This window comes from Conger conger, chromosome 5 (genome assembly GCF_963514075.1).
Source record: "Conger conger chromosome 5, fConCon1.1, whole genome shotgun sequence".
NCBI lineage: Eukaryota > Metazoa > Chordata > Actinopteri > Anguilliformes > Congridae > Conger > Conger conger.
This window is the reverse complement of record NC_083764.1, coordinates 32,899,167-32,924,722: the sequence shown is the minus strand read 5'-3', so window position 1 is coordinate 32,924,722 and position 25,556 is coordinate 32,899,167. Positions and strand designations below refer to the sequence as shown.

Sequence of the window (25,556 nt, the reverse complement as noted above, 5' to 3'; positions counted from 1 at the left end):
ATAGCCTGAGCAGGGTGCAAAGTATTGGCTCCTCCTACAACAAAAGCTGTGGCCTGCCAGCCAGTAAAACAATAGCCTAACTTAATAGCCTAGCTTACCTGAACAGAACACTATAATGACAACTAAACTGAATTTAGAATCAGCAAGCAAACAAATAATACTTAACTAATCCAGGAGAAAATGCAACCAACCCACTGCAGAACAATAATGCACACCCTTCACTTCGAGACTGGGCTGGAAGTTCAGTAGAACTTACCAGGGCGCCAGGACGTTCGGAGTACATAAAGGAAAAGAGAGTTCGTCCCCGAGACACCTCCTGGTGAGGTACTGCTCGTGGGAACGTGAGGTCTGAGCTCGGCAAGGGGTCCATGGCTCACGACAAGGTGTCCTAGCTTGTCGCACCTGTAGCAGCGGCCCTTTTGTCCCAGTCGTGGTGGCCGTTGTTGCGGGGGTGAGGCAGTGTCGGACAGCTAGCTGCAGTTCAACCAGGTATGGATCCCACTGCGCTGTGCCGCTGAATCTGGGTAGCTTCGGCTGCATGCTGCTGTTGCTTGCCGGCGGGTGTGTGGTCCGTTCTCCGCTGGATCCATCCGATCTCTCAGGAATCCTCTCTCGGCCTGCTGCAGGGGTTCGCCACTTGTCGCCGTTCTTGCAGTTTCCCTCTTTCGCCAAATTCGTTCCTCCAGACCTTCAAGCTGTTTGCCCATCTCTTGTGGTTGAGTCTCTATCCCACTTCCAGACACCAGTGTAGCGAACGTCGCAATTACTGGAGACGGAGACTTGGCTTTTCTCGATTCACTCCAGCGGAGCATCGTTTTATTGCTCTCACCTTTAGAAAGGCAGTTGAGGCAGCTTCATCACTTAACAACTTATTGCATTAGCAGACAGAACTAAAAGACATGTAGTTGGATTGGCTAGAATTTTATAGCACAAACTAGGCTCTGATTGGGGCAAACACTTAGCAGCCAACGACCAATCACACACACGTAACGTCACACACAAAGGATAGGAGACATACACAACAATTAGGCGGCAATGTACAGCAGACATTCACATTACAGTCACATTCACATTCACAGTCACAGTCACAGCCTGAATGGAGGCTTAATGAAGCTGGACTCGACAGCAGGAAGACCCGGTATGCATGAGCTGGCAGGAAAACGCAGCACACTAGCTGCCGGATGAAGCCATCCTACAGGGAAACTACTTGGACTCCCAGCAGATTTGGTATTGTGGATAGTGTAATTTTCTCTCATGCAGGAGACCAGGGCTCAAGGCTCACCTGTTCCTTTTTTCACTCATTTGAAAAAAATTATACAATAACAAATTATATTTTTCAACTTAGTCCAGGGGGTTTGGGGGAAAGCAATCTGAAATAGGCCCAGTGGAGCAACTCTCATTTTAGAGGGTAGAACAGAGCTTGCTTCAGTAGTAACATCAAGCAAAACATGTCCATCTGCCCTCTGGGTGCTGTTGAGGGCAAAAAAACACATTGAGCGAAACACACCAGCCCCTGGAGCTGCCACTAGCACCCACTAGTTGCCACTAAAAGATCCAACCCTCTCTCCTTCCTCGTCGCCATTTTTAAATAGTTGTCCACCAATTTATTGGATCACATGAATCACACACAGTGCACTAGTCGGCCAGAAGTTGATTTGATTGCATTCAGGCTGGATTTCCCATCCTTGGTAACCCAGGCTGTTATATTAGAATTTTTATTTTTTTTTAAATGGAGAAATGAGAATATGGATTTTTGAATACCTGCATTTTTTTTTACAATTTGGGATTTTTGATCCAAATTTGTGAACATTGAAACATTATACAGTATATTTGAAGATTTCAGTGGCAAATTAAAAACATAAACTGAGTTTTCAAAGAAAAAGATTTAAATGTTATGAATTCAGTGGTCTAAATTTCAATATAAATATTCAATGGCTTTTAAAATGTAAATCTTTATGTCTCCATTTTTCTTCCATATAAATATTTATGTTGATTTCTGTAATAGCTCCATTTCAGCAAGAATATCAGCTGTGTGATGAGAATCACAGCATCCACAAAAGGCACATTATTACCTGCTACATAGTCACCAATTCCAACAGTTGTTAGGGTGATGACCACAAAGTAAATGGCATCAAGCGTAGTCCAGCCCTCTATGTATTTGAAGATTACAGCCGGGATGGTGACAAAGACTATGCATCCTGCCAGAATGAAAAGGATGGTGGAGATCACTCTGATCTTAGTCTGGCTGATCTGCCGGTGTTTGTTCTGAGGGAAAGAGGAAGTGAGAATGTTAGAGAAGCCACAGGACAGATAAAGAGAAGGGGTGTTTCTCAATATCAAGAATGGCAGAACGTTCTTGTGGTTCTGGCTATATATTCTCAACAAGCTCACAAGGACAGAGAATAATAATTACAAGGAATTAGCAGTAGCAGCTTCTCCTGTCAGTTTCTACTCTGCACCTTGTGTATCTCATTTCTTTGTATCAGCTTTACTATGGTTTTGGTTATCATATAGTTCCAATTGTAGACAAACATTAGCCTAGCGAATGCATTTAGGTGGTTTCATTCACGTTATCCACAAAAATCTAACTAGCGCATACATACATAGGCTCAGTTTTCTATCAAACTTTATGGCAATAACAACTATAAGAACTGTTGAAGATACTTATAAAACAATGCTGTACCGAGTGGTATGGTAAAAAATAAAATTTAAGCAATAATCTGAAGAAGGATTTTAACAGTAAATTAGTACAGTTTTACAGTCAGACCGTGTCTTTTTATGTGCCTTACCTTGTGTTCTCACAGTTATTGATTTGGTCCACCCATTGCCAAAGTCCATTCATTTTCTATGAAGCTATGTATATGGCCATTCCCAAGAAGTGCCTAACACCCGCTGTGGTTTGGGGGATGGGCATGTCCGTGATAGCTCTTATTTTCTCAAGGTCAGGCTCTATGCCTGCTGTACTGACCTTATGTCCCACAGACAGGACCTCATTCAGTGTTAGGTCTGCCTCCTGGAGTCATGTCAGGACTGCTGTGAGCCACCCGTCGTGTTGTGCCCTATTTTCTCTGCATATAAGGACATCATCTGCATGGCATATCACTCCGTATAGCCCATCTAACAGCTGGAACATACATCTCTGGAAATGTTCTGGACCTGAGTTGATGCCGAAGGGTAAGATGTTAAAACAGAACCGGCCAAAGGGGGTGACAAAGGTTGTGAGCTCTCTACTCTCTTATGCTATGGGTATTCACCAGAAACCTGAACGTGCATGCAGCTTCGTAAAGACCTGTGAGCCATTCAACTAAGGTAATGATTGGTCCACTGAGGGTAATATATATATTTCTCTGCACACTCCCTCGTTGAGTTTGGTAAGGCCAACACAGATTCTTATCTTACCATTGGGTTTTGGGACCACCACCATTCCTGTGGGTTTTTCAATCTTAGAGATAACCCCCATCTCTTCCATTTTTTCCAACTCTTCATTTACCTTGTTAGTTAGGCACGCAACGAGGGCTGGTCAGAGCATAGGGGACGGCATCCTCTTTCAGGCGGATTTGATAATCACCTTGTAGTCTACCTAGGCCACCTTTGGAAATGTCTTTTTGAAGACCTTCCCTGGATCCTCATTTGCCCCCAGTTCTTCAATCTCAATCAACTCGCTCAATGAGGTGCAGTGCCGTAAGTGCTGGCAGGTACAGCAGTGGTCTAGTCAATGTATCAATGACAAACACAGACTGAGTGGCATTATCCTTGTTTTCTAGTCTGCTCTGTATCTGTCCTACCACTGGCAGTCTCTTGTTATTGGGGTCACATAAATCTTTTCTTTGTGTGAAGTAAAGGGTCATCTCTGCTATACAACCTAGTAGGAATTGCTGTCACATTTCCTGCATTCAGCATCCTTAGCCAGGCAGTCTTTCCAACTATGAGATGGTGATATCCCACATTTACGGCTCATACCAGTTGTTCCCATCATGTTCTGTACCTGTTTTGTTCTTTGTCATGCATTACATTCCTTTTTACGAGAGGGCAAAAACGCATGCATTTCCTTGCTGGGCTCACTCTGTGTGTCGCTTCCTCCACCACGCAGCATCACTTGCTGTTGTTTTATGGTCTTACTTTGTCTGACTTTGTTTACAGCTTTAGTCAATGTCAACCCCGCATCTTGCTGTAGCTGTTCAGAAAGGGAGACATCTCTTATGCCCACCACAATGTGATCACGGATCAATTTGTCTCTGAGAGTCCCGGACTTGCAATGTTCCACCAGTTTGTGGACTGCTGTGATAAAGCTGTCAGAAATTTCCCCTGGCTCTTGCTAACGCATATTAAACCTGGCTCTCTCAAAAATTTCATTATGCTCTCCTACAAAATGTTTGTGAAACGTTCTTGTAGATTAGCTTTTTGTCTTCCAATAACTCTGACGCATTTAATACATACTCAGCCTCATCTCCCATAGAATATATCAATGTGTTCACTTGGAATGCATCCTCCTTTTTATTCAAAATGGATGCAACTCTGCAACTTTCAAATCGTCTGATCCATTTAGGCCAGTTCTGAATATCTCTGTAGTCAAACTTTCCTGGAGTGCTTATGTGAAAGCCATCTCTTTCATCCTGTGACATGCTGTATCATCCAGTGCTAGTTTGTTAACTCGCTTGATCCGTCGCACTGATTTGCAACCTCCAAACCACTTTAATTTCTTCTGACACCATGTAGTATGTTGTATAAATGAGATGCGGACAACAGTATGTCTTTAGCCTGCATATTTACTGAACTGTTTTCAAAACATCAGGTGCCCTAACGTACAGGAGGCGCAATCTCTTAGTTTTCCGCACTGTTCTATAACGCCGCCTCCCTATGCTATCCCTGATTACTTGCTTAGTTTCAGCGAAGTGTTCACACCTGTCTCTCACTATCACTACGTCTTCAATCTATGCAAATGTCTACTCCCTAATCCAGAGCCGTATGTTTTACATGGTGTTATCATTATCAAATACCTAGATAACATAAAAGGCTAGGGTCTGAAGGCTTTCCCACTGCCCAGTTCATAGACTACATGCTTTTTTATTGACAGATGATAGTATCTCATGCCTGCAGTACAGCTGAACAGTTACAAAGAATAGTTTGTATGCATCGTCTAGAGTGTGCATGGATACTTATCGTGTTTATGAATGTATTTCGTCATAGGGGCAATTTACGATCAAATCCGTGCATATGACTGGCTCATGCATGAGGCCCTTGGTACAGAGATGGTACAGCTGAACCTCCCATACCTGCCAGACTGGGGCCCCTGGGCACTGAAATTAAAACTGGAAAAAAACAGCTTCAGACCAATTTTTGGCCCTGCAGAAAACAGCCAGATCTCAGTGAGACAAAGGCTAACATTCACGTTAACATTGGAGCCGAGACATTGAAGGTACAATAGGTAAGATTTTTGTGTTAAATCATTGTTACAAGACTATTGTAAATCCCTTCCTATCATTGAAAAAGGCTCACTGACATGTTGACTCACCCTCTGCCTCTGCCATAGTCCTTAAATTTACAGTTTGTTAGCTCGACATTGTATGGCTGTACAATAATTCAAGCTCATTGGTTGAAAATTGGTTCTAATTGCCACAGCCAATTACGTTTCAACATCAGCACATTTACAGAGAAGGGGGAGGGATAAACAGTGTTGTGGTATAAAGATGTTTGTTGCTTGTATTCCTCTCTTGACCATTAGAAGTCAGAAATTACCTATTGTACCTTTAAAACTGATTAAATTACCTAAGTCAGACCTGATGTGTGCTTGAAAGTGCTACCAATGAACATACTAAGAATATCCGGATTGGGACTCACTGTAAACACTTTCTCCACACGGGCAATGCTTTTCACAAATATAGTCCCCAACTGGTCACCAACCCCTGCCAGCAGGAATCCAAAGAGAGGGATCCCGAATATTGCATACAAGATGCAGAAAATCTTCCCTCCCTCTGTGCTGGGGGCAATGTTCCCATATCCTGAAAGAGAAACATCAACAGAGAAACATTGACATTAAACCTCCATTCAGGGTGCTTTTCCTCTAAGCAGAGGAGAAACTGACCTTACAACATGGTAGTGTCTGACTACATTTCATTTACCATTCAATAAGTATGCCGTTCAATAAGTATGCCGATGACATGCAGGTGACAGGTAGGTGACATTCACGGATTTTTCTGGGAAAATGTCCCTTTTTGATAAATTTTGAGGTAATTTGGGGAATTTTGAGAAGTTATACTGTTAACAATATTGTTTCATAAATCATAAGTATGTCTTAGTTTTTTTAAGTATTGGACCTATCTGAGGAGTCACTGAAAATACTTTCCAAGGTTGTCGGATGTCAGTTTTTTCGCAGGAGTGGTCTCAGCTGTTAGTATTGTGCACGGAAATGAAAGATCACAGTTGTAAAGTGTGTTTTGTTATTTTATTATTCCATTAATTCATATTTTATTAATATATATATTGTGGTGGCCCGATCAGGGATCGGTACCCCGCTGGAGTGGAGAGGACAGTGTGCAAGCGTCAGGAGCTGGAAAAAGTGATTAACGGCAAGTGTTTCCTTGAAAATGTTACGACCGGCATTCAAGCAGTCAAACAAAACATGGAGTCCAGACCAGGAAAATAGATTTTAAGAGTTTTATTTTCAATAATTGTGTTTCTGTCTGAATGCGTGTCAGAGTGAATCAGTTTAGGGGTGTTTGAGTGTGAGTGCGAGTGCAAGTGGAGTGTGGAAATCCAAAATAACAAAGGAAGACCAAGTCAACTGTCAACCGTCAACCGTCAACCAACAACCAACAACCAACAACCAACAACCAACAACCAACAACCACTGTCAAAGGCTCAGCACAGAGTGAGAAATCACCTCCCTGAGCATCTGGGTGAAGCCATTTATCAGGGTTCTCTATCCCCTATCAATATGTTCCTTAATTCTGTGCAATTGTCTACTCCCTAATCCAGAGCCGTTTGTATTACATAGGTGTCTGTGAATCCAGTCCGCGTTTTCATTTCCCCCTCGTTTTTTCTGGTAGCACAGCTTTTTTATTTTTTTGACTGTCTCTTTAAAAAGCTGAAGTGTTTTAGGGGTGTCAATTTATGCTAATCACAAATTTTGTGCACGTGCCTTTGATTTATGATTACTTGGTATTTATCAACATACACACATGGATACAAAAAAAGCGGTGTCTAAGCGTCTTTCATGAATCTGGCGAAAGTTGTCCAGAGCGACATACAGTTGATTAGACTAAGCAGGAGACAATCCTCCCCCAGAGCAATGCAGGGTTAAGGGCCTTGCTCAAGGGCCCAACGGCTGTGTGGATCTTATTGTGGCTACACCGGGTTTGAACCACCGACCTTGTGGGTCCCAGTCATGTACCGTAACCACTATGCTACAGGCTGCCTACATACATTTGCACACGGATTTCCAAAAATTCTGACTCGTACAAGATCAAATGTATGAATATATATCTATCCATCAATCCATCCATCCATTATCTTAACCCGCTTATCCTGAACAGGGTCGAAGGGGGGCTGGATCCTATCCCAGCGTACATTGGGTGAAAGGCAGGAAGGCACAGGTCGCCAGTCCATCGCAGGGCACACACACCATACACTCACACACTCATACCTATGGGCAATTTAAACTCTCTAATCAGCCTAACCTGCATGTCTTTGGACTGTGGGAGGAAACCGGAGTACCCGGAGGAAACCCACGCAGACACATGCATCTGCACAGAGAGGCCCAGGCCGACGGGGATTCAAACCCAGGACCTCCTTGCTGTGAGGCGGCAGTGCTACCCACTGCACCATCCGTGTCTCCTGTATCTCACTGATTTTATTAGGAAGGAAATCGATCTAGGGAAAATGTGTGGTCTTGTTTTACTAGACCTTTTGACACAGTCGACCACAACATTCTGCTGTCAAAGATGAGTTGGGCTAGAAGACACTGCCATCAGGTAGCTGAGGTCATATCTGTCAGGGAGGGACCAGCGGGTAGATGTTTGCGGAGCTGTCTCAGGCTATGCCTATTTCCTGTGGGGTTCCCTAGGGCAGTGTGCTTGGGCCATTGCTCTTCTTAATGTACATCAACAACATGAAAGCTGCCTGCTGCCTGCCATGTCCCCTTATTTTTATATGCGGACGATTCAGCCATTCTTGTATCACACAAAGACAAAAATCGTATACAGGAAATTTTAGCAGATAACCTAGATAGGGTCAAGCCCTGGCTATCTGAAAATAGGCTGTTACTGCACCTAGGCAAGACCAAATCTATATTACTGAGTTCTAAAATTAGGTTGAGCAAAGAGCACAAACTTGTTGTAACTACTGGAGGGGAAACAATTACATCTCAGCCTTCAGTCAAGTATCTAGGCTGTATCCTATATGGGACTCTAGGATTTACATTTACATTTACATTTTTGTCATTTGGCTTTTAATCCAAAGTGACTTACAAGTGCATAGGTTCTTCCACAAGTTAAAGCATCACATCCATAACTAGTAAAATACACATGAAGTGTTGTTAAGTAATTTTTTTTGGGGGGGTTAGACAAGAGGGACAGGGATATCAGAAAGGGGGCGGGGGAAATCAGGAGGTAGGACAAAGGTACAGTTTGAAAAGGTGTGTTTTTAGTCTGCGTCGAAATAGGGGGAGGGATTCTGCTGTCCTGACAGTGGTAGGCAAGTCATTCCACCACTGAGGAACCAGAATGGAAAACAGGCGTGAACGTGCAGCTTGACTGCCAGGTGCTCGTAGTGAGGGAACCATAAGGCGACCAGAGCTGGCAGACCGGAGTGGTCTAGCTGGGGAGTAGGGAGTGATTAAGGATTGTATGTAAGGTGGGGCCTTACAGCAGCCTGAAATGGCAACACTAGGGCCTTGAATCGGATGCGTGCAACAATAGGAAGCCAGTGGAGGCCAATGAGGAGCGGGGTGACATGAGCCGACCTGGGCTGACTGGTGATCAGGCGGGCTGCAGCATTCTGGACCAGCTGGAGGGGCTTGATGGCACAAGCTGGGAGACCGGCTAGGAGGGAGTTGCAGTAATCCAGGCGGGAAATGACGAGCGCCTGGACTAGGAGCTGGGTGGCTTTCTCCGTTAGGAGATGACAGATACGGGAGGAAGAACCTGCCGGTTCTGGCAGTGGAGGATACTTGTGGAGCCAGGGTGAGGCAGTTATTAAGAGTCACCCCACTACAAAGTCCTCAACAGTCAGTGAGAGGTCAATTGTCGGAGAGGAGTTAGCAGGGATGTAGAGAAGCTCAGTTTTGGCAAGGTTAAGCTTCAGGTGGTGGGAAGGATATATGGGCCTCTACAAGCATAGGACAAAGACAGGAGGAGTATCTTTTATCTATGCTGGTGCTGTGGAGTGGAACAAACTGCCTCCCTCCATACAAGAAGTTGAAAGTGCAGGGGCTTTTAAAATAAGGATCAGGAAACTGTTATTTAGCGACCTTCATGTATAAGCTATGTGTCCGATGATGTAATTGTTGTGTAGATGTATTTCTATCGCTTTGGTTCCATCGAGAACTCTTGATGTATTGTATTACTCTTTTACTTGTAGTATTGTATTATTGCACACATATTTTATAGTATAATTGCTCAAACACTCTAAACAGATGCCTGTTGCCACTTGGACTCTTGGTACAGCAGGGACAACGATGGAAATAAGCCTTGGACTTTTCATTTTTATCCCTGACAATGCAGACACATACTGTATGTTCTTTTATATGTATGTATTGCCTTTGTCAATAAATAAAATCAAATCAAATCAAATTCTGATCTATCATCTCATGTATATATTTTGACCTCAAACTCAACTGTCTCCAGTGTATAGTAAAAACAAACAAACCTTGCTGCTCCAATACTTTTGGATATGTCAAAAGTGAATGTCATCTCCAATTCCATATTTCTCCCCCACAATCTATATGATAATTTCAAGTCAACTAGCTTTTCTATCTCACAGGAGAGTTGCTTGTCATGAGCAAAATAATGTTAACTTGACAGCTTACAGATGATGACTTACAGAAAAAAAAAATCACATTCACATTCACATTCACATTAGCCTACAATGAATAATAATTATAATAATAATAATTAATAAATAAAAATGATGTTGAATAATTTAAGAAATAAACATGAATGGTCTATAAATGTGTCAGTAATAGTATGTTGGCCATGTTATAAAATAATGCTTCAAAATAGACTTGCTGAAAACACCAATGATGACAGAAATGACTGGATGAACATGACATTTGATGGGGAAAATTGTCCACTGAAATGGGTAGTTTGTGAATACTATCAGATTCTGTGTTTTTCTGCATCTGTTTTGTCTAAGTTCTTAGCGTTTTCCTTGTCAGTTCATTCACTATCAGTCATTCATCTCACCTGTTCTCCATTTAGTGTCTCGGCCTCCCACTCCATATATGTACTTCCTTCCTGTCATTCTCTCATGTCCCTCACCTGTTACTCATTGTCTGTTTGTTCATGTTGTATTTTAGCTGTATTTTAGTTCTCATTGCTAGTTCGTCGTATCCTGGTCTGTTGTAAGGGAAAATTAACAGAACAAAAAATCTCCCTCCTAAAAGCATGATAAACAATCACAAGTCAAAATCAGACTCAACCTTGATGAGCAGGCTGGTTCCACCAAAACTCTCGATGATGTATGCTAAAAGTGTATCAATATATCCATATTAAAGGATGATATGTACCCTGTATAGTTTCAAACTGATTAACTGCTAAATTGTGCTAGAATTACATAGTGACCCATATGTAACCGGAGTTGAATAAAGCAGCCAGCTGGCGGGGGGGGGGGGGGGGGGGGGGGGGGGTGTATGCTTAGAAAAAACCATGGATGATGTGTGTGTTAGCAAGCAGTTCTCAAGGGGGGGGGGGGGCGTCCTAAACTTTATAGAGATTTGGCAGAGCATGACTGAACTTTGTACACAGTTGGCAGAGCATGAGAACTTTGGGCGATTTGCCACAATGATGTTCGCACCTGTTGTGGGAGGAGTTGTGGGAGGAGTTAAGACAATGTGGGTGATTTGCCACAATGTGAAATTTGAAAAATGACATTCGAGGTCCATGTTTTTGAAAAAACTGGTCTGGCTTTATGCGCTTCTGCTAATAAAGTCTGATTTTCCTGAAGAGTTTGCTGCCAGCTCATGAGACGTGCACATAAAAGCCGATGTGACATGCGGCGGAATCAGCAGAGGACTGTTCAGTAAATCTCAGTACAGGATTCCTATAGCGATCAAGTCAAAATTATAAATAAGACATCTACCAAAGGTAGATAACTAATCTAAATTATTATTCTAAAATGGAGTCAGATATAACGAAGTTGAATGTATTGGCCCTATTGTGGAGATTCTTGGTCAGCCCGGACCAGTAAACAGCGGAAGGCAGAGTAGTACTACTGTCTTTGTATCGTGGTTTATTTATTGGCTGATCTAGACTCTCTGCATACGGGCCACTAATATTTAACCCTACTAATATTCTTTCAGCAACACCAGAAGGACAAGCATGCTGATACCTTCGGCCCTCGCTAAATTCCGTCGTTGGGTTAGCGTGGGGTAGCCTCTGCTCTTGTTTTTTTTTATGTCTGGTTTTTGCTCTGTTTCTGGATATTCTGGTTTTTGATCTGCACCTTTTGGACTCCCTGTCTTGTTTGGATTTCGTTTTTTGGACTTTTGCTGGTTTGTTCTGTCTCCTTGGTTTTTGAACTCCCTGGATTACGACCATATTCTCATACCTGAGTCTGCTTATGGTTCTTCTGTCCCGAGTCCTGACAGAATATGTTCTCACCAACAGACTCGCCTTCTTTGTTCATTGAATCATTGTACCTGATCACTACTAGGCTTCATGTGTGTAATACATACATGCACAAACTGGTGCATGTGTGCTGGCGTGGAATGAAGCAAACAGTCTCATTTTAGCTTCAGGCTTTGGAGTAAAGCAAATCAATACCAAGGACAGTAATTGGCATGGCTAATATATGTCAGAAGCCTAACGTGTTGTCAAAAACTGTTATTTGGCCAGTTTAAGGATGTGCTTTGCAATGTAAACCTATGGCAATCTTGCCTTTTTGGCACCACTGCGTACAGAGGAGCTTCACAGCTCATTTCAAACACTGGGTTTAAAGAGGCCCAGTTTTTTTTTTTCAGCCTCATAATCGCTTGTTTGAATGTCATTGGTACAACTCTGGTCCTGATATTGACTGACATCAATTACCAAAGGCAATGAAAAGCCTAGAATCAAGATACTAAAAGCTGTATTATACCTGTATATACCTGTATTATACAAAGAAGGTTTTGAATACAGCGGACTAATCATAAACCACTGAGAAGCCAACTGCCCGATTACCGGTCACCTAAAATAAGGGGTCTATGAATAAAAAGGGGTAGTTAAGTAATACTACATGGATCACCCAATGTAAATACTCAGATTGTCATGTGCGTTAGCGATACTCTCCATCATTTAGTTCTGTCTGATCTCCCCGTTGTGTTTTTGACTACTGTTTTTTGGATCTCCCGTCTGTTCTAATTTGACCCGTAGCCTTTGGACTTTTTATTTTATTTTTATTTTATTTTGATTGTTTTTGGTCTGCCTGTTTGTTGACGACCCTCCGCATGTGACCATGACCATTCTTTGGATTAACTCTGTTGTTTCTGTTTGCCTGGATACCCGACCATTGCCTGAACTTTTGATTACAAACTGCCTGATCTACATTATAACTGTTTGCTGGTTCTCGACCCCTGCCTGTCTGTTCTGCTCCGAAGTTAATAAAGACTTTGACATTAACTTCTGTGGTCTCACTCTTGGGTTCAGTGTTCTGGTGCCTGACAGCTTAATTTCTTTTTCTTTTTTTAATTCAAGTTTTTATTGGAAAAGAAAAGAAAGAACAGGGAAATAGGTGTGTCCTATTTACATAAAATCCATAAATGTTCTTTAAAAAAAACCTTTCAGCCATCTATAGTACAAAGAGACCAGGTTCAATAGAGTTTGCAAACTCAATCCCTTTTACCAAATATTTGCTAAATCTCTCCTTTTGGAATCTCAGAAAAAAATGACACACTTAGGTCTAAAAATGAAAAAAGAAAGCACTGTAGAATTTAGAAACCATTTTAGTACAACTATGTGATGTGTATGCTAGATAGAATGGTTGTAGAATACAATTTCTATCATTTTCTATTGTATTACTCCCTTTTATTTCCTTGAAGTGGCCTCTCATTTGAAACTATCTAAAGAAGTCCCTTTGTTCCAATTCAAATTTTTCCAATCTCAATTTCTTATCAGCTGTCATTGTTTGAATTGGAATATGATCTCACAATGAGACTTCAATGTCCTTCCAACGAGCTGAGTAACCGGGATTACACCAGCATATGGGTGCTCTCAGTTGGGCTGCAGCATAATAGCTTTTTAAACAGGGTAGAGCCATTCCTCTCTTATTTTCCCCCAATTGGAGTGTTTTATATTGTGTTCTCAGTTTTGTACCATGCCACAAATATCTAGAAATTATTTTGTCCCATTCAAGAAACTGCTTTTCCTGGATTTCTACTGGGAGTGTCTGAAAGAGATACAAAAGTTGAGGTAATAAACTTGTTTTTACTGATGTTATCCTTGATTCTAAACCTAAGAATGGGACTAAGTTCCATCTAGCAATGTCTTCTTTTATCTTAGTATTCAGAGTGTTATAATCTATAGACCTAAGTGTGTCTAATTCTTTAGGTAAAAGTACTCCAGGGTATTTCATTGAATTTGACTGCCAGTCCAATTTATATTGTTTTTTAATGTCCTGTGGGGGATCAAAATTGTCGGAGAGTATCTGTGTTTTTTGTATATTCATTTTATATCCTGAAAAAGACCCAAAGATCTGGAGCGATGTCATTAATGCGGGAAGGGAGGAGGAAGGGTCACCCAAATAGATCAACACATCATCTGCAAAAAGGGAGATTTTTATTGTGTTATTCTGTTTGACCCATTGGCTTAGTGGCTCAATGTGCAAAGCAAAAATCAGGGGTGACAAAGGGTACCTCTGTCTTGTGCCTCTTTCTAAAGTAATAGTGTTACCATTCATTTTAATTTTGGCAGAGGGTTTATCATGTAGGCATTCGATCGCTATGTCCGACGTATATTATCCTGTGTCTGCCTTTCTATGATAAAACCTGGTTTATCTAAAGATATGAGCTTTGGCAGCAGAGTTTCCATCCTTCTTGCCATTATGGAAGTATATAATTTGTAGTCCACATTAAGGACTGATATGGGTCTATATGATGCACACTCTGTTTTATCCTTCCCTTCCTTTGGAATTATCGAGATGATAGCTTCTAGAATATAAATGTTTGTAGTAGGATTCAAACTTACTTTGAATTTTGACAGTTTTATTTCATCCTATGTGCTGGAGTACAGAGCCAAAAGAACAGAAATTGTACCACTGTCCAAATACTTACGGACTGCACTATATACACTCATTGAGCACTTTATTAGGAACACTATACTAATACTGGGTTGGGCCTCCCTTTGCTCTCAAAACAGCCTCAATTCTTTGTGGCATGGATTCCACAAGATGTTGAAAACATTCCTTTGACATTATGTTCCATGAGTGCATCACAAAATTTTGCAGATTTGTCAGCTGGCTGGTCATTGGTAGATTGTCCTGCAGGATAGTGATAACATACAGTACACCAAAATCCACACAGAAATGGTTAAGTAGAAACAATATCTATGTTCTGCAATGGCTATCTCAGCCTCCAGACTTCCCATCTAAAACCTGTGGTCTGAACTGAAGAGGGTGGTCCATAAGTGCAAACTTCAAGGCACTTATTCCTGGAGGACTTTTTTGTACATTGAGGTAGGTTTAAAAAAGCGACTAGCTCTGGTTGCTTGTTGTGCCACCTTCAGCTTTTGGAAAATTGGGTCTGAGCATTTGTACATGAAAAAGATTGTATGCTTTCACATAACAAAACCACATATTTTTTTAATCTTCTGCCAATGGACTGATTGTCTCTCCTCATCTTTCCCCCGTGTCTTTAGAAAGGGATTTGATGTCCAGGAAGTCTTTGTGGCCCAATTGTACACGGTGTGGATTGTTCCTTCTTGCCACTCTCAAGGGTGTATTCGCCATCTGGGGAATAAACTGGCACTTTTCTTCTAGCAGTCTCCACTACAGCATGGACACTGTCGGACTTCAATCCAAATCACTGTGACCTGACTCCATGTATTTATGGTCTATTCTGTCCACTACATGTATCTTAATACAGAATTACAGTGGTGTGCAAAAATTTGGGCACCCCTGGTTACAATTAATATCTAAGTGAACAGAAGCGAATCTGACTTCTAAATGGTACAAAGTAAAACAATAAACATTTTAAAGCAAGATTACTTTTTATTTTAAAGAAATTACAGTTTCAAAATAATAAAAAAGGCCCTGTGCATAAGTTTGGGAACCCTGTCAGTTAGTATTTTGTAACTCCTCCTCGGCAACAGCTTGTAAGTCTTTTAATTCTTGCATTTGGAATTTTTCCCCATTCTTCCTGGCAGAACACCTCTAGCTCAGAAATATTCTTCGGCCTCCTTGCATGTATGCCATGTTTGAGATTTCACCACAGATTTTCAATAATATTCAAGTCTGAGGACCGTGGTGACCATTTCAAAATCTTCATCTGTCTTTCCTGGAGGTACTTCATAGTTGATTTCGAGGTATGCTTTGGATCATTGTCTATTGGAATACCCACCCTCTCTTCAACTTCAATGTCTAGACTGACCTTCAAACATTAGCCTCTAGAATTTCTTGATATTTGGTGGAATCCATTCTTCCTTCCACTTGCACCATATTTCCCCAGCTGCCACACAAACCCAAAGCATAATGGATCCACCTCCATGCTTAACAGTTGGCAAGGTTTTCTTCTCTACAAAGGCTTCACCCTTTTGTCTCCAGACATACCTTTTTTGATGGTAGCCAAAAAGTTCCATTTTGGGTTTGTCAGTCCAAGGCTTCAGGCATTTCAATGTTTTCTTTTACATACTTCAGGCTTAATTTTGTGTTGACGTCATTCTTTCTGTCAATTCTGCCATGTAGGTCTTTGTTGTGTATGTGTATTAAGGTTTGTTAATCGGTCAATAGGTGGTACGATAGCAAACAAATGTTCATAACTCCTATACCAATTGCCCGATACTGCAAATTGATCTAATTTCCTATTAGATTCCATAAGAAACATGGAAAAACTGTCAAATTCCTACTCCTCTCTCCATTTTTTAAATCAATTTGCTTGAAACTTTGTAATGTTATATGAACACTTTTGCTAGGCTGCAGAATTGTGGCTGCAGTAATGAAATTGCATGTGGGTATGGCTTATCACAATAATGCTAATAACTCCTGAATGAAAAGTACAATTATCACAAAACCTATCTACCATATTGCTTAACCCCTTCACACAACACTCAAGATCTGGCAATCCTCACCCATTTTGCAATGTTTGAGGCTTTATAACTCCAGAGATAAGCACTACTGAGACTTGAAAAATGGCTTAAAAGATACTTGTATCATTTAAATTACCAACTTAGTTGAGTTTATTTTCATAATTTAGATACAGTATAAATCAAGTGCTACAGATACAAAACAAAGTAGGAGTGAAAATGCAACAAAAAAGGTTGCATGGTTTTAAACCATTAGATTAACATGGTAACCAAGACTGCTTTCTTCCACCTGAGGAACATTACCAAGGTCCAGCCATTTTTATGCAGACACGATTCTAAGAAGTTAGTCCACTATTACAATTCTCATTTTATTGGTCTTCCAAAAAAGTACATTGAAAGATGACAATTACTTCAGAGCATATTACTCCTGTTTTAGCTGCACTGCAGTGACTCTCTCTTTTATAATTTATTTTAATATTATTTTACTTGTCTACAAAGCTCTGAATGCTGTATGCTGCCATCCATGCCCACATTAGCTAACACAGAAGACCTCCCTGAACATCTTCTGGGTCAGGGGAGTGTTTCTCCAGAGCCAGCTCTTTGTGAATGATGAAGCTGTTATCCCTCCTCCTTGTCTGTGATCTCACTGATGTTGAAACATACAATGTTTTAGTACAGAGTACAGAGAGCTGTCTTTGTCTTTGAGGGATGGCAGGAACACCAATGGGTGGCACTGTCAGGCAAGGGGACAGCCTTGGTGCTACAGCTGAATCAGCAGTGGCAGGAGGGAGTTGTACGGCTGGTCTTGGGCTGGAGCTCCGGGCCAGGAGGGGGTGCACAGGAAAAGTTGTGCTAGCGCTCCGGGCATACAAAATAATGTGTATCTGTCTGCCTGTTACCCAATCAGGGACAACTACCTGTATTTTACATCAGGAGGTTTTGGGCATAAAAGCCCATTCCTTTATAACATGAGTTTGTAATTGAACTGCCTTGCTTTTACCCAGTATGCTTCACACTGTAATTAAAGACTATTTTTACTATCTTAATACATTGTTGCTAACCTGAATATCAATGTTTAAACACAAAAATCTTGTTTATTGTACCTTTAAACAACTAAAAGCATATCACCTTTTGTATCAGACCACCCAATTTTTAGGTAAGCAAAAGTATTGGAACACGTGACTGACAGGTGTTTTTTATTGCCCGGATGTGTCCTGTTAGAATGATTGGTTAAACAATAAATAGTTCTGAATGGTTTTAGCCTTGGGCTTTGCCTGTGAAGACTGCATTTGTGTTAGAAAGGATAAACCAACATGAAGACCAGAGAGCTGTCTTTGGGAGGAAAGCAAGCCATTTTGAAGCTTAGAAAAGAGGGGAATTTGATTTGGGATTGCACAACAACTTGGAATGTCCTGAAAAAGAAAGAAACAGCTGGCATACCGAGTAACAGTCATCGAACAGGTCCACAAAGGAAAACAACAGCAGTTGATGACAGAAACATTGTGACATCAGTCAGTGTCATCACAAAGAATAGGGCAGGGGTGAAGGTTTCTCAATCAGCTGTTCAAAGAAGACAGAGAGAAGCAATATAGAGGCTATACCACAAGATGAAATCCACTCATCAGTAGTAAGAATCGGAAGGCGAGATTACAATTTGCAAAGAAGTACAGAGATGAGCCACAAAATTTCTGGAACAAAGTTCTATGGATTGATGAGACAAAGATTATCCACTACCAAAGTGATGGAAAGGCCAAAGTGTGGAGAAAGACACTTTGATCCAAAACATACAAGCTCATCTGTGAAGCACGGTGGAGGACTTGTCATGGCTTGGGCTTGCATGGCTGCTTCGGGAGTGAGCTCACTAATCTTTATTGACGATGTAACTCGATGGTAGCAGCAGGATGAATGCAGAAGTCTACAAAAACATTCTGTCTGCCAACTTACAGAGAAATGCGTCCAAACTAATTGGAAGGAACTCATTCAGCAGGACAATGACCCAAAACACACTGCCAACACAACAAAGGACTTCATTAGGGAGAAAAAGTGGAAGGTTTTAGACTAGCCAAGTCAGTCACAAGACCTTAACCCAATTGAGCATGCATTTCACCTCCTGGAGAGGAGATTGAAGGGAAACAACAACTGAAAGAGGCTGCAGTAGAAGCCTGGAAAAGCATCACAAGAATACAACAGTTTGATGATGTCAATGGGTTGCAGGCTTGATGTAGTTATTGCTAGCAAATATTTACTGTTATTTACTTAAATATTCTCTGTTCGAATACTTTTGCTAACCTAAAAATTGGGTGGTAGTTTAACACATCTAGGTGTAAATAGCAGGAAATAAAAGCTGAAATTCTGAACTCTAGTGCCATGTCTTTAAAAAAAAAAATCTCAACCCCAAATGTATTCAGTGTATTGCAGAAACAAAGGAATTGGCCTTGCCATTCCAATACTTTTGGAGGGGACTGTACACTCACATAGCACTTTATTATTATGTACACCTACTTATTAATGGGATGATCTAATCAGCCAACAGTCTGGCAGCAGTGCAATGCATAAAATCATGCAGATATGAGTCAGGAGCTTCAAGTAATGTCCGCATCAACCTTCAGAATGTGTGGTGCCAGACGGGCTGGTTTGTGTATTTCTGTAACTGCTGATCTCCTGGGAACAGTCTCTAGGGTTTACTCAGAATGGTGCAAAAAAAACAAAAAGCATCCAGTGAGTAGATGTTAGCAACTCGGACTCAAGTTGCACTTAAGTCGCACATACACAGACTCCAGACTCGACTCGGACTTGTCTATAATGCCATCGTGAACAATGTAACAACCAATCATTATTTTCAATGATTTACATGAAAAATAATCCTTGGTCAAAACACACCCAGTGTTGTTTTACGGGCCACACTGTGCACTTTCCAGATGCAACCGTTGCAACAGTCTACACTGTTTCTTGCAGCACAGCTAACGTTATAGTTCCACATGATGTGGCCTTTGGGTTTAAAGAATTCAGGTTCATTGAGCCAAACAAAATGATTGGAACTTGCTAAATTTGCAGCATTAAAACAAAAGATGCAGAAATGTCAGTCAGTTTACCAGCACGGGAGCTGATGCCACCGCTATTCACTGTTACCTAACTTTAGTTAGCTAAACTGTTGTGTTGGCCGAATGACGCGTTTCAGACTGATGTTTGTGTCACCATTTAATCAGCATCATGGAAGCTGTCAAGTTGTAGCGAGGTTGGCTTGCATTTCAAATGATATTTAAATTGCATTTCTAAAAGCTATGCAAGCTAAGTAGAGAACCACTAGACATACAATAACGTTAGAACAAATTTCTTCAGGTTGGCTTGAAAACCCCCGTCCATTTTAATTGTCAACGTAGATTACAGAAGCAGCTGCGCTTCCCAATAAAACGGTCATCTAATGGGGTTTTGATCTGGAGCATGAGCAATTTTATTTGGTTTATTTTATAAACCTTTGAGTATGATCTTTAAGCTCAATATGCAAGCAGGACAGCTAGTCATTTCCAGTGTCCTGTTAGGTGACATTATGTAGTAGCTGTCAGGGGTCAGAACACTGAATCCAAGAGCAAGACCACAGAAGTTAACATTCAGACAGGCAGGGGTCGATATCCAGCAAACAGTTGTGACAGAAATAAGGCAGTTCGTAGTTAAAAGTCCAAAAGCATGGGCAGAAACAGCAAGATGGTTGCGCTATAGAGGTTCATGTCTTGAAAAATTCATAGTTTTGTCCCAGACATTTGAAACTTGCTCAATTAACTCATAGGGGTGGCCTGTAGTGTAGTGGTGAAGGTAAATGGCTGGGACATTCCCGGGGGAAGTCCAGGTCGGTGGTTCTAATCCCGGTGTATCCAGAATATGATCCGCACAGCCGTTGGGCCCTTGAGCAAGGCCCTTAACCCTGCATTACACCAAGGGAGGATTGTCTCCTGCTTAGTCTAATAAACTGTACGTCACTCTGGATAAGAGCGTCTGCCAAATGGCAATAATGTAATGTAATGTCATGTGATTTGAAATACAGGTTTGTGTCATACATGTTATCTTGAATGACGACAACACGGTGGCTATTTTGGAGTATATTTAATTCCCCATGCCTGATTCATATCAAACTTGAGAACTTCAAACATGCTCGGTTCTAACGGGGTGGCCAGGGTGGCACCCCTAAAATCTGATTGGCCACCCCAGTGCCACCCCACAGGTTGTGCCAAGACACCGTCTTTTCCGTTTTGCTGCCACTGTATAAAAGCCAAATGTGATATTGATATTGTAAATGAGGTCTTAAAGGATGTATTAATATTACGAAATGTATATTACATTTGTTTGTGAACATTAGCATTATGTGGAGCTAAACAACATCCCTGTGTCTGACCCCTCAATTGTTTGAAAAAACCTATTTAATTTTAATAAAGTTCATTTTTCTTATGTCGTTGAGTTTGTGTTCTCTGTATTAAGACTAACATGAAGTGACTGGATAAGTAACATGGATCAGAGCTGGTGAGAATGTGATTTTGGACAAAGCAACAATGTGTATCATCATCATTTTCATGAATTAATACTATTTAAATGATGAATGAATTCAGTTAATTTGTTATATATATCACCACAAGTTATTAAACAGGCTTAGTTACAGGTCAGAGCATTATTTATTGTTATAAATATCGAAAAGATGATAATACACATTCTTGCTTTGTCCAAAATCACATTATCACCAGCTCTGATGCATGTGTTACTTATCCAGTCACTTCATGTTATTCTTCTTCTCCAATTGAAACAAAAATACCCAGGGTTTGCAGTATGCATTTTTGTTTGTTTGCTTAGAGCATTTGTCTACTGAATAGCCTTGTTAGTGCTACACTGACTGAAATTCATGCAATGATTGCAACTCACGCAGCTGAGACCAGTGCTAAGCTTGAGGCTCTTGCATTAAAGCTAGACAGCATACTATTGTCTATCGCAGACCATGAAGAGTGAGTCGGTTCGCAATGGCAACAGTGTCGCCAAAACATCCACATTGTTGGACTACCTGAATTATCCAAATTCTTCCCAAATTCTTCCCGTTTCCTGGTGGATGTCTTTGGGTCTGAGGTATTTCCGTCTCCCCCCAAATTAGACCACGCAGACCGGAGCCAAGCTCCTAAGCCCGCCCAAGGGAGCCGGCCTTGGCCCGTCATTCTCTGTTTTCACTGTTTCCAAGCTAAGGAACTGGAAATATGTGAAGCTCGCAAACACGGGTTTGTTTACTACGGTTATAAGATCCGCTTTTATGAAGATTACAGTCCTGCGGTACAGAAGCTGTGCTCAGATTTTCATGGAGCTATGGCAGTCTTGTATCGGTGCGGATACCGGCCGGCGCTGGTCTTTCTGGCTAAGCTACGTATCACTCTGCTTGATGGGGCTAAGAAGTGGCTCCCAACTGCGACAGCAGCTGACGAGTTTGTCCGGGGTCTGCAGAGCTAACTTGGCAAATTGTTTTTTTGTTCCTTTTTTACTTATGGGGTTAATGTTTTTGACTACTACGCCTTGTTAAAATTTACCACACTTAACTTGGTCAGATACCATATGGTCCATTTTTTGGATGGCGTATTGGGGATACTGGTCATGTTCCCTGGATGACATCTTATGTTGGGCTCTAATCCCTTGGTGGCACCGAGTGGTGCCTTGAGGTTCACAAGCTGGAATGTTAATGGGTTGAAGTCACTTGTGAAACGGAACCAGAACCACCAAGATTGCCTTTTTACAAGAAACCCACCTTAAGCCATCAACCTGCGGAAGTTGTCCAGCTGTCAAAAATGGAAGCTTGTCTTAAAGACATAAAGAAATGGATGAATCATAACTTTCTTTTGCTGAACTCAGATAAGACTGAGATAATGGTAGTGGGGCCCAAGTCCTTGAGATGTAAATTATCTGATGATATGCCAAACATTGATGGAATTTGCATCACTTCAAGTGCTGTCATCAAAGACCTTGGTGTTACTTTTGATCCAGATCTTGCATTTGATGCACATATTAAAAACATCTCTCGGGTTGCTTTTTATCACTTGAGGAATATCTCCAAAATTCAGAAGATACTGTCCCTAAATAATGCAGAAAAGCTAGTGCATGCTTTTGTTACTTCAAGATTAGATTACTGCAATGCTCTTTTGTCTGGATTTGCCAATTCCTCTCTGAAAGGGCTCCAGCTAATTCAAAATGCAGCAGCTCGTATTCTTACTAGAACAAGGACATTTGAGCACGTCAGTCCAGTGTTAGCTTCACTTCACTGGCTGCCTGTTAAATTCCGAATAGATTACAAAACACTACTTCTGACTTTTAAAGCCTTACATGGGCTTGCCCCTCTGTATTTAAACAATTTACTTCATCCTTATACTCCCTCACGAATACTCCGTTCGCAGGGTGCAGGCCTCCTTGTTATTCCTAGAATAACTAAAAGTTCCATAGGTGGCAGAGCCTTTTCCTATCGTGCTCCTTTCCTGTGGAACAAATTGCCTGCTCATATTCGGGGTGCAGACACTTTCACCTTAAAGCTAGGCTAAAAACTTATCTCTTTAGTCTGTCCTATAGTTGAGGGGCAGGAGTGGGCGGCTGGCATAAGCTATAGAGTCTCTGGTGGACTTGGTGGTCAGTGCTGTCAGTGGATCATTGATGGTAGTGCTGTGTTAAGCATAACCAGTCATGGTCTGGTGGTGACCGTCTCAAGCCTGCCCTCATGGCTGTGTTGGCCACTGCCTCTCCCTTAGCTACGCTGCTATAGCCTTATTCTGCTGGGGTTCTCCTTATTGCATGCAGGTAACTCTCCCACCTGCTGTGATTGAACAATTACTATCACGCGGGGCGACATGGCTCAGGCAGTAAGAGCAGTAAGACCAGTCGTCTGGCAGTCGGAGGGTTGCCGGTTTGATCCCCCGTCCGGGCTGTGTCAAAGTGTCCCTGAGCAAGACACCTAACCCCCAAATGCTCCTGACGAGCTGGTCGGTGCCTTGTATGGCAGCCAATCGCCGTCGGTGTGTGAGTGTGTTTATGAATGGGTGAATCAGAAGCATCAATTGTACGGCGCTATATAAATGCCAACCATTTACCATTTACCATCTGGACCCCTTAACAATGTTACTTTCCTCTTCTCCCCGCTCTGGGCACCTGCCCGGAGCGCTAGCCCAACTTTTCCTGCACACACCCTCCAGGCCCGGAGCTCCAGCCCAAGACCAGCCGTACAACTCCCTCCTGCCACTGCTGATTCAGCTGTAGTACCAAGCCTGTCCCCTTGCCTGACAGTGCCACCGATTGGTGCTCCTGCCATCCCTCAACCTCATCTGTGCTTCAAGTTATTGGACATTTATGTACTTTTATTTGATCTGGTTTTCTGTTTAAAACCATTGTTTCTACAAACCGGTGTCAACCAGCGGCAGATGGGTTCCCCTACTGAGTCAGGTTCTGCTCAAGGTTTCTTCCTGTTTCCAGGGAGTTTTTCCTTGTGTAAGGGTCATTTTCTTAATTGATTCTTAATTGACAATGTGTGTTAACATAAAGACAATCACATGATTACAAATAACCTTTTAGTGATAATCCTTATACTATTAGACCACTTTCTGAATTGAAATTACTATGAGTCTTTCTCTCCAGCAGACAGACAGCCTTTCACCTTAATGCTAGCACATTCTGGTCTTTGAAGGTCAACAAGGGGTATTCAGAAGACAAAATACTGATAAATGTTCATGGCCAGCTTCATGTCTTTTTGTTTTGGTAAAGCCCCCCCTTCAGGAAAAGTGTGTATAAGAGTCTTACTATGTCTGATTCAGATCAGAAAGCTGGTAAGCTTTCTCACTTTCTGTCATTTCTTTGCAAATATATACGAAAGTTAAAAGGTATAAGAATAGCTATTGTTGTGTTTTTACTGGTTCTGTGTTATCAGACAACGCTCACCTGCGATATCTTATTTGTGCATGTTAAAAAGGGAATTTTTACCCACACAGTTTGGCGACGAGGATGGGATCGCTAATGTGGTTCTTCCCTATACAGAACAGTCTCGGAGTCTGTGACACGGACAGACAGTGTACACTGCCAGGGGTTATAGTCCCTTGAACCAAAAACCCACCCCACCCCACAAAGGGATTGTAAGCAATCGCCTATGGGGAAGGATGATGGTATCCGGTCCAGTTCTGAGACGTTTATGTGTGGGGTAACCTATACGCGATCCTAAAAAACAAAAGAACACTCAGGTGAGGCCGGAGTAAATCACTAAAAGGGTACCACGTTTGACTTGGGGCTGACGGGCTCATCACTCAGAGAGTGATCAAACACGAGAGCTTGTATAGCATCTCATGAGCCGGCGTCCTCTTACTAACACTCTTTGGGACTGGGTCCCAAGCGCTGAGAGTGTTAGAGAGTGTTTGGTAGCAATACTAATACTCTGGGACTGGGTCCAAAGCGCAGATAGATGTAGTAGTTGTAATTGTAATAATAGAGAGGCCTTATGAGTAAATACGTACCCTGAAAAGCATGATCAGAAAATTGCTGCCCTAGGCTTACTCTTGGGGCCCGGTTTCTCTGTAAAGCTGCTTTGCGACAAAGGCCCTTTGTAAAAAGCACTATACAAATAAAACTGAATTGGATTGAATTGAGACCACCTTAAACTTTGCAGGGGGTGAGTAGGCCAGATTCATCACTCTTCATTCTCAAGTAAAGCCAGAGGGGTTGCAATCGTTGCCCATAAATCAGTCCCACTCTCCGTGACTGATGTAATTTCAGACCCGAATGGGCACTTTGTTATTGTTACAGGGAACAGATGTGGCAGCAACCTAACTTGGCAATGTCTATGGCCAAACTATGATGAAGATAATTTTTTTAAGAATTTCCTTTTCTCCATCCCCAACCTAAACTCCTCCCAGTTGGTTATGGGGGGTGATTTTAACTGCTGGCTCGACTCCCTACTCAACCGCTCCATCAAATAGACCCTCCCCACTTTCGTTTATGGAGCAATATGCAATCTCTGACATCTGCCATTTTTTGTCCATAGAACCTTCTCCTGAATTGACTTTTTCTTTGTTGATAATAAACTTCTCTCCTCTGTCACTTCATGTTTGTATAGCCCCATAGTAATCTCTGACCATGCAATGG

General features: G+C 41.7%; 1 protein-coding gene across 1 annotated transcript in view; it reads right to left on the bottom strand.

Moving 5' to 3' along the window:
- LOC133128845 (potassium channel subfamily K member 10-like) overlaps nucleotides 1–25,556 on the bottom strand; it is a 79,331-nt gene that overhangs the window by 33,898 nt on the left and 19,877 nt on the right. Inside the window, exons 4-5 of the mRNA XM_061242652.1 lie at nucleotides 5,839–5,999; nucleotides 2,073–2,265 (exon numbers count right to left, since the gene is read on the bottom strand). Of these exons, the coding sequence (XP_061098636.1) occupies nucleotides 2,073–2,265; nucleotides 5,839–5,999 (354 nt within the window). The remainder of the gene's footprint in view (nucleotides 1–2,072; nucleotides 2,266–5,838; nucleotides 6,000–25,556) is intronic.